This window comes from Cheilinus undulatus, linkage group 16 (genome assembly GCF_018320785.1).
Source record: "Cheilinus undulatus linkage group 16, ASM1832078v1, whole genome shotgun sequence".
In the NCBI taxonomy this organism is placed as follows: domain Eukaryota; kingdom Metazoa; phylum Chordata; class Actinopteri; order Labriformes; family Labridae; genus Cheilinus; species Cheilinus undulatus.
Window position 1 is genome coordinate 32790175 of NC_054880.1, and position 15043 is coordinate 32805217.

General features: G+C 40.2%; 1 protein-coding gene across 10 annotated transcripts in view; it reads left to right on the forward strand.

The window, feature by feature from the left end:
• nfyc (nuclear transcription factor Y, gamma) overlaps nt 1-13630 on the forward strand; it is a 35110-nt gene extending 21480 nt beyond the window's left edge. For 8 of the 10 annotated variants that reach the window (XM_041809100.1, XM_041809105.1, XM_041809103.1 and 5 more), the window contains exons 5-11: nt 2555-2650; nt 5678-5854; nt 9447-9512; nt 9921-10079; nt 10323-10427; nt 10679-10738; nt 12497-13630. In XM_041809100.1, coding sequence (XP_041665034.1) covers nt 2555-2650; nt 5678-5854; nt 9447-9512; nt 9921-10079; nt 10323-10427; nt 10679-10738; nt 12497-12616 — 783 coding nt within the window. In that variant the 3' untranslated portion in view covers nt 12617-13630. The remainder of the gene's footprint in view (nt 1-2554; nt 2651-5677; nt 5855-9446; nt 9513-9920; nt 10080-10322; nt 10428-10678; nt 10739-12496) is intronic. The other 2 variants (XM_041809108.1, XM_041809109.1) reach the window with 1 other exon arrangement.
• The last annotated feature ends 1413 nt before the right edge of the window (nt 13631-15043 follow it).

Here is a 15043-nt window from a genome sequence, read left to right on the forward strand (position 1 = left end):
TGCAGTGGTTGCAGTACTCGCATGATCCTGAGTCAAACCATCTCAGCATACAGCTGAATCTAAACTTTTGTAGCCGCTCTGACACAGGCAGGAGGAGGCAGGATTTTTTTGGTCAGTGAGCGCGTAGGTCTTCTAAGCTTTGTCCATAAAATCAGTAGAAACAAGCAGAAAAAAGGGATTTAATTTATGTTTACTGTAAGAAAATCACTGTTAGGTTAGTCTACTTCTATTTACCTGCCTCAGTGTTCGGTAAGCTGAGCAGATTCATCGCTCCAAAGTACCTGCATTCAGCTGGTGGTGGGTGCTAATTTCCCACTCTGATGCAGACACCACATACGTAAGTCTTCTGAAGGCATTAAGGTTTACTGCGTCTGTTATTTGTCTCTTTAAGCTGCAGATTTACAGATTATGGGCTGAAAACTAGACTGCTTATAGAATATATATACAGTCTTTTACATACGGCGCTGCATGACATATAGACAAAATAACCAAGATTTGTCATGCGTCACAAAAGGTTGTAATTTTCAGTACAGCAGAACCTCTCAATGGCATAATCATGAGGCATGGGTTTTATTGTGTTGTATGTTTTATTGTCCCCATATTCATCATATTATTGGCTATCATGTGATCCCTACCCTTAATAGATGCATCCTTCAGCTGTAATAAAGACACTGCTCCCTCAGCCTTCTATCTTTCTGCTATCTCCTTGGTTTGCTGCTTTTTCAACGTCTATCTGTAAACAAGCAGAGGCCCCATACCAGCATCCCCTCGAGGACTATCTCTCTGTTGACTTCTTTCTCCCTCCATTGACTTTGAAAGCAAAGCCAGTCGGGTGCCTTTGACCCACTTTTCCCTCTGGTGCCATTTCGCCTGCTCTGCTGTCCTAAACTTAAATAAAATGGACTCTTATAGATGTGAAGGGTAAGAGGAAGTGGAGAATGAGTGAAGGCATCGATGGGAACCGTTTGGAAAATCAGACCAAAGCTTGTTTCACCTGAGCGTCAAGAAAGGGAAAACTTCGGAGCAGAACATAAAAGCTCTTAAGTCCACTTTATCCATTCACATACCTCTGAGAGATTAGCAGTCCATGGTTGTGAGTGTGTATGCCAGCGCAGGTAGAAACACAAACCACAGAAAAATGTTATCACTCAAATCCCAGCCAGCGCTGACGTGTGTTCACTCTGCTGTTGTCTTTTCTCTACACCTTCAGCTTTAAATAGAAACTTAATTCACTCTGCATGTTTACATGTTAACTCCATTTTACACCACAGATGACGCTTTAGGTAAGTGTGACCTCGTGAATATGTGATTTCTTCGTGCCTAAGTGAGTTAAAGCAGAGTCTGAGTCCTATTGTGAAGAGGGCACGCTAGTTGGGATCACTATAGCAACGCTCATCAATAGAACAAGTGTAGATGTGACCTGGTGTTGCCAGATATTAATCAAGTTCCTATAAATAGCCTCTAGTGCAGGGAGGGCCACAATGGGGGGTCCTGACAGCCAATATCCTGTGGAAAATTCCACAGAGACAGTGCACTGCTGTGGATATAGGAAGGGGCAAAGAAGCAGAGCCTGAGCTCATGAAGGGAGGAAAAAGGCTGCAAAGTTAATCCTAATTTCATAGTTACCAAGGCATCATCATTCCCAACAAGTACCCAAAACAGCCTGAATTTATTTATTTATTTTAATACTGTGTCCTGGGTTTGATCGCTGTGCCTTTAACACCACAGCATTACTTTAATTGCTGGTGGAAAAATGTCAAAAACAAAGGAACAAAACATGAAACAGCTGCAACACTTAAGAACTGTGAGTTGTAGCTAAAATGAACTCTATTGGTTTATCACATTTAATTTTGCCATTCAGTTTTGGAAAAAGTTACCACACATTGTGTCTTTTTCTCATAATGCAAGCTTAGAAGAAAGTGTCATTCCTGTTAATTTTCCACCCAGCATGCTCACCCAGGTTTAGGATTTTTGATGCTGTGGGGTGGGGGGACTTTTAATCCAGTTTCTCAACAGAAAGTCATTTGAACCCTTATTAAATGTTTCTAAAGCTGCTTCCAGAGGCATTTTTATTTATTGCTTCCACTTGCAGCCTCGTTCTAGATCTGTTGTGAATCAGATGTCTGAAAATAGTGATAAATGGATCAGTTTCACTGAGCCAGAGTTGATGCTCTGAAGCTGCCAGTTGTTTTCTACTTACCGTCCAAAACCTGAATTTAATTTGTAATCCAGAAACCTGACAAATCCTCACACACAGGTAGTGTAATTTTGATTAAAAAGTAACTCTCAAGCTAATATCCTGCTACAGTAGTTTGTGAATAACTTTATGTTGACTTTCTGTTCCCACTCTAAACTTATCCTCTCTTCCGGTGAGATCCGCTATCAAAGAGAAATCATGTCACAGTACTACCAGGAACTTTAGTCTAGCCTCTCGTGTGTCTATTTTGGGAGAGTTGACCTGAGGCCATGAGGCATGGTTAAATGTAGGCTGCTGCATATATTGAATTAGCATAATGAAAGTCTGACCTCCTCACTTTGTCCCTTGTGTTTACAGAGGAACGACATCGCCATGGCAATAACAAAATTCGACCAGTTTGACTTCCTGATTGACATTGTGCCGCGGGATGACCTGAAGCCTCCAAAACGACAGGTAGGACGGCACGCTACAACAAGGTGTCTGTAGGGTCTTAAAAAGTTTTACAAGTTGATCAGTCAATTTGGCTTTAAAAACATCTTAAATGCAAGAATATAAGGTTTTAAATTTGCAGCAACAACTGCCATGCAGAGCAACATAAATCATATTTTAACTGGACAGTTAGAAGACATCTGTCTTGTATTCTTTTTTATTTCTGTTTTTATTGAGGTAAGTTATATTACATGTATTATTCAAACCTTGCAAATATTCCAATTTTCATCCCTTTTTTTTAATTATGACCAGCATTTTTTTTTAAACAAAACAAAAATACTAGACACGTATCAGTGGCTGAAAGCAAGACGTTACAACCTCTCGTTTCTTAGTCATGCGTCCTCATAATACTTGTTTCAATGTTTTTCCTCTACCTAGTTCATATAAGGACAGACTACAGTTCTAGACCCTTGTCCAGTCCTTGAGAAATTACATTTTACTTTGTAAGTGCATTAAAAATAAAAATTAAAAGGAGCAAAGCTACATAAACACATTCTTACAAAATTTAACATCGTAGCTGTGAATCAGTCTTATATTCTATATTGGCTTAGTTAGCTAGTATGCTGGAAGAAAGGAAATAGCCTAAACTATTAGGACTTAGATCCCTGCTTGGGATTTTCTTCTTAATCCTGCTGGGTTTCTGACCATAAAGGCCGGCTCCTGCTTTCAGAATAACAGACAGTGCATTTAATTAAAGGCAATATTGATACGTTCACTGAAGCACCACCCTGATTAAGTTTCCTCTATGAATGAAGGAAACTAAAAGAAAACAACCACATCCTCATCATGCGTAATGGTGCCATAGATGAATAAGAAATGCAGCTGGGAGTCTTCGACTGACTTAACCCTTTTTTATGGCTTAGGAAAAGCAATGTCAGAGTAATATTTACCAACCTTGGTAACACATTATTTATTATCATTTATTTTAAAGTGATAGGCCTATGGCACGATAAGAGGAGCATTAAAGCTGTGCCTTTTAAAGCATTTACAAAGTTTTAGTGCACACACTCTTGTGGAGCTTTAACAAAGCATCACACCATTTGGCTGCACAGAGACAGATGCATTCAAACATGCTTACACATCACCAGTGGCTAAACCTTGATTTCTAACAGCAACATATGACACGTCTCCTGTGTTATCTTGTTTAATGTGAGTACAGAGGACTGTTTTAAAGAGAGTTTACATTAATCACGGATCATGAAGCAGGTGTATAATCACATCTAGACAAGCTAAATAGGTGTCCTGGTAGGTGTGTTTCAAAAAAGTCCAGTAGTTTTCAAGCCAGAGAGTTAACGCATCTCCTTATGGCATTGTGGTAGAGTGAGCGTCCGTGCTACACATGGGAAGTGACGTAATGGGGTATGGGAAAACTAAGAGGAAAGGCGCAACAATTTGGGATTCTATAGAAACCCTGTACATATTGACGATTTTTCTCATGACATCAATTTCGAACCAAGAAGTCTTCTGAGAGGTATCAAGGACAATTGGAATAATGGTGTGGCGAGCAAATTGACACAGACAGACAGACGTGTGCCAGTTATAGTAGTAAGACTAATAAAATCAGCTGTAGTGAGCTTTAGTTTATCAGCGACAACAATAAAGTGATCATCAACACATCAGTGCCTTAAAATTGGAATTAAAAAATGTTATAGATATCCTGAAATGAGCATTAAATAATACATTTGAACTGCAATGCAAAACCTTTAAATAGATACCAGATGGTTGTATTACTACGTATGGTCTGCTTTAGTCAAAATGTAAACGTTCCATCATCAGCTACCTTATAGTGCCATACCAGGGTCTTTTTTTCCCCTCATAGTCTGAGCTCAAAATGCTACAATAAAATATACTCCTAGCATTTTCTTTTCTATGTTGTCAACGTTTGAACTTAAATTAGCTCAAAACATATTGGCCTTAGAATGTATGAAGAGGATCTTAAAAAAGTATTAAAAGTTAAAAATGTAATGTTGTACCCTGTACAAGGATCCTCCTATTAGCTACACAAGAAAGTTTCTAAAGTAAATATACAACACAAATATAGCTGCTTTGTTCTTAATCTTTTAACATTTTTAATTGTTGGCAAACTTGAGGTGTTGTAAACATCCTTGACTGGAAGCTGGGGTCTGAACAATAAAAGCTTTCAGTCGGATGTTTGCAGCGTCTTGTTGCCTCTAACAGCCAACAGTTACATGACTCTCGTTTGTATCAGTAGCAGCAGAAAAGCACCTCTTTTTATCATGTCCAGTGGCCAGTTCAGTTCTGATTTATTATGCTGGAGTTTAGCTGGAGCGGGAGATTTATGTTCCATAAACACATGTAGGATACCAGCTGGTGAGGTGAGATATTTAAATGTGTTATCAAGTAGACTGTCTCCAGGCATGTAAACATCCTACACTCTCAGCTGTGCTGTCATGGAGCTGGGAGAGGGGTGTTTACGCTTCTGGTGATGGAGAAACTTCATCAGGATGAATCCCTGCTCATTATTGAAGCAGGAAGACACAGGTCAGTTTTAACTGGTGGTGATTATAGTTGGACCTGGTCTGAAGCCCTCCATCCCCATACTGACTCACATTTAACCTGCTGAACTGGATCAAGGGAATCCATATAAATGGTGATATGAAACTGTAGTGTCTGTCAGAGAAGAGACACAGAGGGAGCATTTATGTGGATAAATCAATAACTTTCACATTAGTGTTCTGTATGACTGTATCACTGGAGTCAGAAATGTTTAATCATGTTGTTTCATGTAAGTCTGTACAGTTTTAACAGTGTTAAGACCAGCTGGCCCCCCAGACCTGCAGGCAATGGTATTGACCAGTATGTTTGCCTGTAATGGATCTCATGTCAAGATTACATTACTCTTCCTCGGCCACATCCCATCAGTTATTTATCACTGCTGACCTCCTCTATGTCACACTAGCAAAAAAAAAATTATGCAGATGTAATGGACTGATAGGCCTTCTTCAATGCGTGTGTGTGCATGATTTTCAGGAGGAGATGCGACAGTCTGTAGCTCCAGCCGAGCCGGTGCAGTACTATTTCACTTTGGCCCAGCAGCCCGGAGCTGTGCAGGTGCAGGGGACACAAGCGGCTCAGCAGCCTGGAGCACAAGCAGCAGCCACCATTCAGCCGGGACAGATCATCATCGCACAGCCGCAGCAAGGACAGGTACCACAAATGTGATGAGTGCTTTCACAGGGTTGCAAATGACCAATATGAGCATTTAAAGAGGCAACAAAAAGATTTGACCATACATGGAAGTGAGAATTGTGGTGTGGAAAAGTAAGGGGAACATTAACTACTGCTGACTAAAAAAATAGAGTCATCATCTAACTGATGCACTACCATTCCTGAGCAGTTTCATCCGTGTATTCTCACTCTTCCCAGTCCTGAGATCATGCTGCAGAAGGCGTGTCACTCAGATCTGAACACCTCTCTGTATTAATATTTGTATTAGCTCACATTCAGTCACTGACCCCTCACCACCCAGCAGGAATAACTGAACATTAGAATGCACCCTGTACACATATTCCCTCTCTATGCAGAGGTAACCCTATCAGACAGACAGACAGTTCCTTTCTTCACTTACATACAACGTCAACAGAAACAAGAAAAAGTCAACCTAACTAACTGAAATCAGTGTTTTTGTTGTGTTTTTTATATGGTGCCTTCAAAAAAATGTATTATAGAAAGGAAAAATAAGATAGATATTCCTCAGTCTCGAAAAATGTGATCAGGTTTGTTTTTTAATGCTTCCTCTCGTCACGGGGATAAAAAGCTATGCAAACCAAACTAGTAGATGGTTTGCAGTCAAACCAGCTTCCTCTATTTCTCCAAATGACAATAAAAACACACACTGTAGTTCTCCTAAATACACGTCCCCTCTGGATGCCATGTTTTCACCTCCAAACATATATACATAGAGACATTTTCTCTGTCGTCTCTCCTTCCAATGATCTCCTTTCTTGCTACTTTTTTCTGCCGACTTGCTCCCTGCTCGTCATGAAGCCGTGGGTCGTGGGCTGCTGTGCTGCTTCATGCTGCTTCAGCACGCCGCCTTTAGCTGAGCTGTCATACTCATTTAGAGCTAGCTTTATTCACTGGCACCATACATACACTGCTGCAGTTGTTGCTGAGAGCGAGGAGGTCACAGTTTGACACTTGTCTTACGCAGACTCATCGTAGGCTATTTACAATGTAGCAGTTATAATGATAGGGCTACAGGGGAGACTCAAACGTTAGATCTGTTTCATTTATTTGTTCTATTTAGCTGCTTTTGCCAACTTTTAAGTTAAATTTTCTTCAGTTTTCTATTGAATGTGAATGGTCTCTGTGTCATTGTCTTGCAGCTCCATTACACCTATTCCTCTTTTGATATTCATTCATATATGAGGTGTGAAGCTTTGCTGATTTAATATGCAGCTAGCTTCCTGCCAGACATGCTTTTTCTCTAACAGATTTGGTTAATGGACTGGAATTAAGTTCAAATAAAGACAAAGATATGACTTGGTTGATGAAAAGTAATGACCATACATTAGAGCAATTAGTGTCAGTAGGTGTAACAGTGTCTCTTTGCTTCTCTGTCACTGAACCTTCATTAAGAATTCAGAGAGCTGAGATTGGTTCATTTACTTTTTAAACATTATTTAAAAAGAGTAAGGTACATCTACCCTGGAATTTCATAGAGTTTCTCTTGAATGCTATGAGCAAGGCTGTGAGGAAGAGCAGGCAAGACACATCCACTCCCTCCTTCCTACTGTCCCTTATCAGCCACAACAGTGTTCAGGCTATGCTGCTTTTTAGATTTGAATATTGGCTAGAATGTGAGAATGTGAAGATACCTGAGGGGAAAACCAGGATATATGGCCATTAGGAGACACAAGTTTTTTCTTTATCGGCGTAATTTTAAAAAAAACATGGTTTATTTGGGATCTCGGTCAACAGCAATACATTACCCACAAACCTAGTGTCACAAAGACGTCTCTGATTGGTTGATCCTGCCTTTGCCTGTGAAACTTGCATTCCTCCCGCTTCTGCTGCTAATAGTGAATTTGACATTTTTCAACAAGATGGTTAAATTGGTAATGAAAGTATGAGATCATGTAGAAGACACATGCAAGGGTTCTATTGACCTTTTCATTTTAGAAAGATGGTTTATTCACAAGCTTGGTCAACAGCACTACGTTACCCACAATCCTAGAGTGCCACAGCAACGTCTCTGATTGGCTTATCCCACCTTTGCCAGTAAAATTTCCATGTTGTAGTAAATTTATCAGTCGTTTATAAGTAGAAGACAATTTAAACGGGTAAAAAGAGATATATGATCATGTAGGAGATGGAAGGAAATATATTAATGACCTTGAAGAAGGGGTCTCTTGGGCTTCAGCCCCTCCACAGGTGGAGATCAGTGCTCTCAGAGGACCAGTAACATCAAAGGATGTTTTAATGGATACTTCCTTTCAGGAAAATCCAGAGAAGAAACTGGACACAACCTCCTCAGGAGGGATGCATTTTTCATATACACCTTTAACATGGTCAAACCATTTGGACTTCGCCTCTTGTGATTTTGCAGTGTGTTGTTTTGCATGTTTTGTTGCAGCAGGTTATTTGTCTTTCCAAGTTGTTATCTATATATATATATATTGTTTATATTGTGTGTATTATTGATAATATGTTCACACATTTGTGATTGGCTACATATTAGTGCTGTCGCAGACTGCGTGCTGTCTTCCCACTTCAACCAACCAATCAGTGATAATGCTCTCTAACGAGAAGTGTGTCTGATGTTTCAAACCACACCACTACTATTGGACTCTGTCTGACTCTGATGAAGACACAATGCTCGTTGAAACATTAGTCCTCGACTGATTAAATTGCATAAAAGTGACTCATGTGCTCCAGTTTTTTCTTAGGATTTTATTGTGAGAAAGAACCCATTGAAACATCCTTTGTGAATTATTGACCTTGTTTTTAAAAATACAGAACTTAGCTGCACTCTCAGGCAACAGCACTACAATGCAAACAATCCTAGAGTGTCACAGTAACTTCTCTGATTGTCTTTTGCGAAAATTTCTACGTTCTGCTGCTGTTAGTGGATTTATTTGTTGTTTTTCAGCAGAAGACAGTTTAAACGGGTAAACAGACATGTTCATGTTGAAGACGGGAAGTCACTCTAATGTCATGTACCCAGGTTTTCATCTGGAACAAGGTGTTTTGGGGTTTAGTTACTCTTTAACAGTAGAAAACTTGTTGGGATTCAAAATTTCTCCTCTAAGCTCAGTCAGGCAGTTGCACAGTCAACAAAGTTTCCCAATGAGCATCAGCACGTACAAACATACGAGATGCAAGACTGCTACATGAAATTACAAGTGGAAGCCATTAAATGTTTGTCAAAATTAACCTCAACATAAATATTTGCAAACTCATCTACAGCCACGTTTTTCTTGTGTCCAAGTCATTCAGAATAATTTTGAATCATCCAAACATAATTTCATTTAAACAGCCATAACAGCTGCTTTGCTTCACATGTTTGTCCAGACTACCATGTTTTTTGTCCTGTTTCTCACCTCAGTTTCTTTTTCATTTATGAATATTTCATCAAATGTTATTTGCTGCTTATATGCCACAGTTTTCTTTTCTGGCATTAAAGCTTTCACACCTCACACGCTTGCATTCATGTGTTAAGTTGTTGCTATCGCTGCTTTCTTTCTCACTGTGTGCCTTTTCTCTCATTCTCTCATCCTGTTCTGTCGGCCATCAGATGCTGCAAGGTGCCATGCAGCAGATACAGCAAGTGCAGGTGCAATCACAGGGCACACCCATTACGGTAAACATGCATGCACACGCGCATTTATATGTTCACTAAGCACACACTCAGAGGCCTGTAGGTGACCGCTGCATACACTCTGTCCTGTTCTAAAGGCTGAGGCCTGTAGGGGTGACTGCAGCGTGAGATCGGGTGGCTTTTCCCTAGATAGTATGACAGACAGATGAGAAAGAGAGGTCATGAAATGTGCTGTGTCACCTCCTGCCCAACATCTTTCCTTCCTGCCTGATAATTATTTAAAAGACTTTTAAAGTTGTGGTTAAATCTTATTTCAGGGTGGTTACTCTGTGTCAGTCATAAACTCCAGCCTGTGTGCCAATGTTTGATAACTAATGTACCACCTCTTCTTTCCCTGTCTCTCTCTCTCTTTTTGTGCTGTCTTCTTCCCGTTGCTTTTCCCTCTTATAGAGCGCACCTGTGGCCATGCAGGTGAGCGAGGGTCAGCAGGTACAGATAGTTCAAGCTGCAGCAGCACAGGGTCAGGCCCAAACAGCCCAAGCCCAAGGACAGACCATGCAGGTCATGCAGCAAATCATCACCAACACAGGAGAGATCCAGCAGATCCCGGTAAGAGCAAAGCTGGAAACAAAAACAGTGATAGGAATTATGGGATGGATCAAAGAGATCAGGACAGTCCAGGGAGTCAATGATGAGAAGAAATGAGTGATGTAGTCAGGCTGACAAAGTTAACACATCACCAGAGGGCGGTGAATGATTGTTCTGTGCTGTCCAGAGAAGGAAAATGGCTGTGACCTCTGTACATGTATGACCTTTTTTTCTGAACCAAACTTTGTCTCCCCCTTGTGGTAGGTGCAACTTAACACCGGCCAGCTACAGTACATCCGTCTAGCTCAGCCTGTCTCTGGAGCGCAGGTGGTCCAAGGACAGATCCAGACTTTGGCAAACACCCAGCAGGTAATCACAAAAACAACAGAATTAACATTTATGAAACAGATGTGTGATGAATATCACATGCAGTAATAGATGGACGACATTCTTAGGTCAATAAAACATGTTTGCAGTGAACTCTACTGTCTCTCTTATATGTAGTTTTTTTAAAAGTGCAACATTGCTCCTTCGTTTTCATATTTTTACTTTAATTTAGAGCCTACTCTTGGCAAAATGCACAAAAGCGCCAATGTACCTTTATTGTTTTTCTTTTTCAGATCACACAGACAGAGGTACAGCAAGGACAACAGCAGTTTAACCAGTTTACTGATGGACAGGTAAGAAATGTCATAAACAGATGTAGTGTATTTACACTAATTCCATAACAGAAACCTTATTTTAGGAATTTTATTGGATAAATAAAACCCTTAAAAACACCCTTGCCTTATTTTATTAGAGTTGACAACAGTATATATATCAAGATAGGGAATCAACTTAAACACCTACCTGGGTGTTGTTTACAACATTTTAAAGCAGTTCTTTAAAGGGATACTTCAACATTTTGGGAAATTCGCCCATTGCCATAATTCCTATAGTCTTAGTAATAGGTTCGTTTCCTTTAGTTGTCGGTGCAAACTGTTTCTAGATCTGGGGGGAACGTTAAACTAGCTGCACAGCTAACGCTATGTTAGCAGACGGTATTTTTGCTTTCCCTCATCAAACTCATCAAATACACAATCCAACAACTCCAAAACGCTCTTGTGGACAAGTTGTGACCTGTTCATTCACCACGCTATGAAATAATAACGTATAATTATGTAACATTACGACAAATGAAGCAAATACTCGGAACTATTTCTTGAGTAAACCACTGGGCGGAGTGACGCAGTGCAGCAGCCATGTCTGGAGTGTAGTTCCGGCTTTGCATTTCACTTTAAAACATCTCCGTCTCGTAATGTTCCATGATTTTTTCATAGTGTGGTGAATATACAGGTCACAACTTGTCCACGAGAGTGTTTTGGAGTTGTTGGATTGTGTATTTGATGAGTTTGATGAGAGAAAGCAAAAAAATCTGTCTGCTAACATAGCGTTAGCTATGCAGCTAGTTTAACGGTCCCCCCAGATCTAGAAACAGTTTGCACCGAAAACTAAAGGAAACAAACCTATTACTAAGACCATAGGAATTATGGCAATGGGCGAATTCGACAAAATGTTGAAGTATCCCCTTAAGACAGTGTTTCCCAACCATTTTCCCTTTGAGCCCCCCCGACATGTACCTAAGAATAGTGGAGCCCCCCGAGGACCCAAGAGAGAAGAAGTGACACATTGCCGTCAAAAATCAAAATAGATTTTAATTGTTTCACCGATAAAACCCTAAAAAAACGTCCTATACATGCTTTTTCTTATCAAAAGACCTTTGTATACTTCTTAACGGATTTATCATGGTTTTAGTCAATATTTGCAAAATCCCTGGGCCTTCAGCCCTCTGCTCCTCCTGTTATCATTGACCATGGAGAGCCTGTAGACCTGATCCTGATTGATCCTGTGATTGCTTGAGTTATTGATCACTCTCATAGATAAGCTGAGAATCCTGCAGAGCCTCCTTCAGCGTCTCTTTACAAAGTTATAAATGTTCTCCTGTAACGCCACAGGTGACCGTGCTCTCCCTGACGCCGTGTTTTAGCAGCCTTAGAGCAGACAAAGCCTGCCCCCCCCAAGATCTTTGTCGTTCCAATGCTTTAAGAGTTCCCCTAAAAGAAGTGCAATGGTATACTGACCTCACTGCAATTATTTATTATCATTATTATTATTTATTACTGAACTAATCCAAACCAGGATGCAGAACAGGAAAGATGTTTTAGATGTGAATATGCTAAATTCTTGTGTTATAAAACCAAAAACCCCTATATCAGATTAGATTTTTTTGTCTTTTTTAGTCTTTTTTGATCCGGAACAGCAGGGGCTCAAAGACTAATCACTGGACTAAACATTAGGTTTTTTTGCAGACTCTACCTGCAGAAAGAGTTTTATAATTATGTTAAAATCCACTCACATGCAGATCCTCATTCATTCTTGTCTCTCTCTGTGTTTTACAGCAGTTGTATCAGATTCAGCAGGTGACCATGCCAGCAGGACAGGAGCTGACCCAGCCAATGTTCATTCAGTCCACCAACCAGACAGCTGACGCTCAGGTCACACAGGTCAGCACTGACTGAGCCCAGCCAGGAAACCTGTTCTCCACACATTCAGACCAGCCCATGCAATTCCACCGACTTCTTCAACCTTTGATAACCTTGATTTGATGTCCTCTCATGTAACAGAGGGAGCCGAGATCTGTTTTTTGGTCATAAATTCAGTACACTGGAAAAAAAAGCCAAAGGGACACTAAATTGACTTTTTTCGTACTCATATTTAGTCACATCAATGTTCAGACACTTTTTATACTTTGTCCCCTACTTCCCCCTGTCTCACCCCTTTTCTCATGCAATATTTTTGAAAACATAAGAGTGTGTGCTGTTTCCTTTGGAACAAGCAGGGAAAGCATCCGTCTCTGGGTACACGAGCTGCACCTGGAAAATCTAGGGTTGAAGATAGCGATGGGATCCGTCATCAGACCTATTGTTTTTGAAGGGGATGGATGAAATGAAGCCATATACCTCAGATTTCACTTTTTTACAGCAACTCAATCTAAGGAATCTCCATCAGAGGTTATGAGGTTCATTCACAGTTTTCATGTTGTTTTGTGTTGTTTCCCACGTTGACAGTGAAGCATGTTAGAGAGCTTCAAACTAGGCTAGCTGTGTAAGTTATGAAGTGTGTGCATGTGCTTGTTGGATCAAGCATTTACACTGCAGTTCTGTTTTTTCTTCCATATTTTCTACCCTCCTGTCTTTAGAGCATAGCCTCTTCTCCACCTCGATGCAGTTCATTACCCCCCCAACCCTGGTGGTTTCAGTCTCATGCACAAACACATGACTTTAAAGAAAAAAAAGTTTTTTATAGAAGTCTGTTTTTCAAACCAGTGTTTAACTTTCAGTTTTGAATTGAAGTTTTCATCCTAACACCTTCCCTCTTTTTGTACAGTAATGATTATTATCAATGTTCTTATTATTATTGTTTCTGCATGTAGTTGAAACTGCCAGCATGACGCTTTAGGTAGGTACATTTTTATTTTGGACTTTTTTGTAAACAAACTTTGTTTGTGAGAAAAAATAAAAACTTGTTCAAGACTTTGTTTTGTGGTTTTTCTGTTTGTGTCAGAGACTTATCTGTGTTCTCATATTTTCTTTGTTTTAGGTGAATTGAGAAGCTTTGGCAGGTTATGGACTGTAGACAGGGAGACAGGAGAAAAGACTGAAGCTTCTATTGTACCTCCAGGTAGACATATCCATCTCTAGACGCCAAAAACACTCACAAGTGATGCTTTTGTAGTTGCATTTATCTCAAAGCTGTAAGGCAGTGATCAACTGGCTGCCCGGGGGCTCTATCAGGCCCCCCAAAGCTCCAAATCTGGCCACCAAAACATGTTTAAATCCATAAAACATATAACCTTGCAAAGCAGATGGATACACCTGTGTCTTTGTTTTTTACTGGCGAATCCATCTTGCAAAGCTCCCATCTGAACCGTTTGGGCCCAGTTAGAAAGTGACAGGACCAATCAACGACAAGGGGCAGTACTTTCAGGCGCGGCAAAGTTGTGACGTAAACAAGCAGCAGCAAGAGGCCAGTGCAATTATGGCAGAAGAGCTTAGTGTGGATGCTGCTAAAGCACCAGTTTTATCAGAACTTGACGACATTTGATCGTTAAAAGAGCAAAGAACAGCAGTGAGTTTTCAAAAACAACAAAAGTCGAGTACTTACATGGCTATAGTCGCCATGTTTCGTGTTATTCCTTGGTAGCCGCGCAAGCTCGATGGCTGCTACATCATGTGTTTTGTTGCTCTGATTGGCCCATAGAGATGTGACAGAACATTCATCCAATCACACTCCGAGTTTTTTTTCAAAGTCTGCCCTTTCCCATACGATTCCTATAGAAGTTTTCCCAGATGGGTGTGTGAAATAAATCCATCTGGTGTGTCAGGTTAGAAAATGTGAGGAGGAAAAAAAAGATGCTTTGGGTTTTAGGGTATCTTTTGTCTATTAATCTCTGCAGCTATCAAATCAACCCCAAAATGATCAAGATTGCAACAGTTTGATTAGGAATGACCATGTTTGAGCCATTATTTACAGAAATCCATTTGTCAGGTATTTAAGTAAATATGATGCATGATAGACACATACTTATCACCCCAGTCCTGATTAAATCTGCAGTTTTCCATTTTAACTTTTTCATTTCATGCTCTTGGAGAGTGTTTTTTAATCTGTGTGAGAATCAAAACAGAAGTCAGCTTTCTTCCATTTGTTTTTTACCAATCAGCGTCTTAGTGTAAAACCTAGTGATAGAACACAAGGCTGCCCATAAGGGGGGATAAAGGGGAGAGCTTTCTAGTTCCATGGAGGTCAGGAAAATCATGGTCCATTGTAATTTTAAGCCATGATAACCATGCAGTATTTGCTTTTTTCAAACTGATTAACAACCGCCCTTATCAAAGTATATAAACTTCTTCAAAATGTCAGCCCCTTTACTTAAAACAGACTAGAAA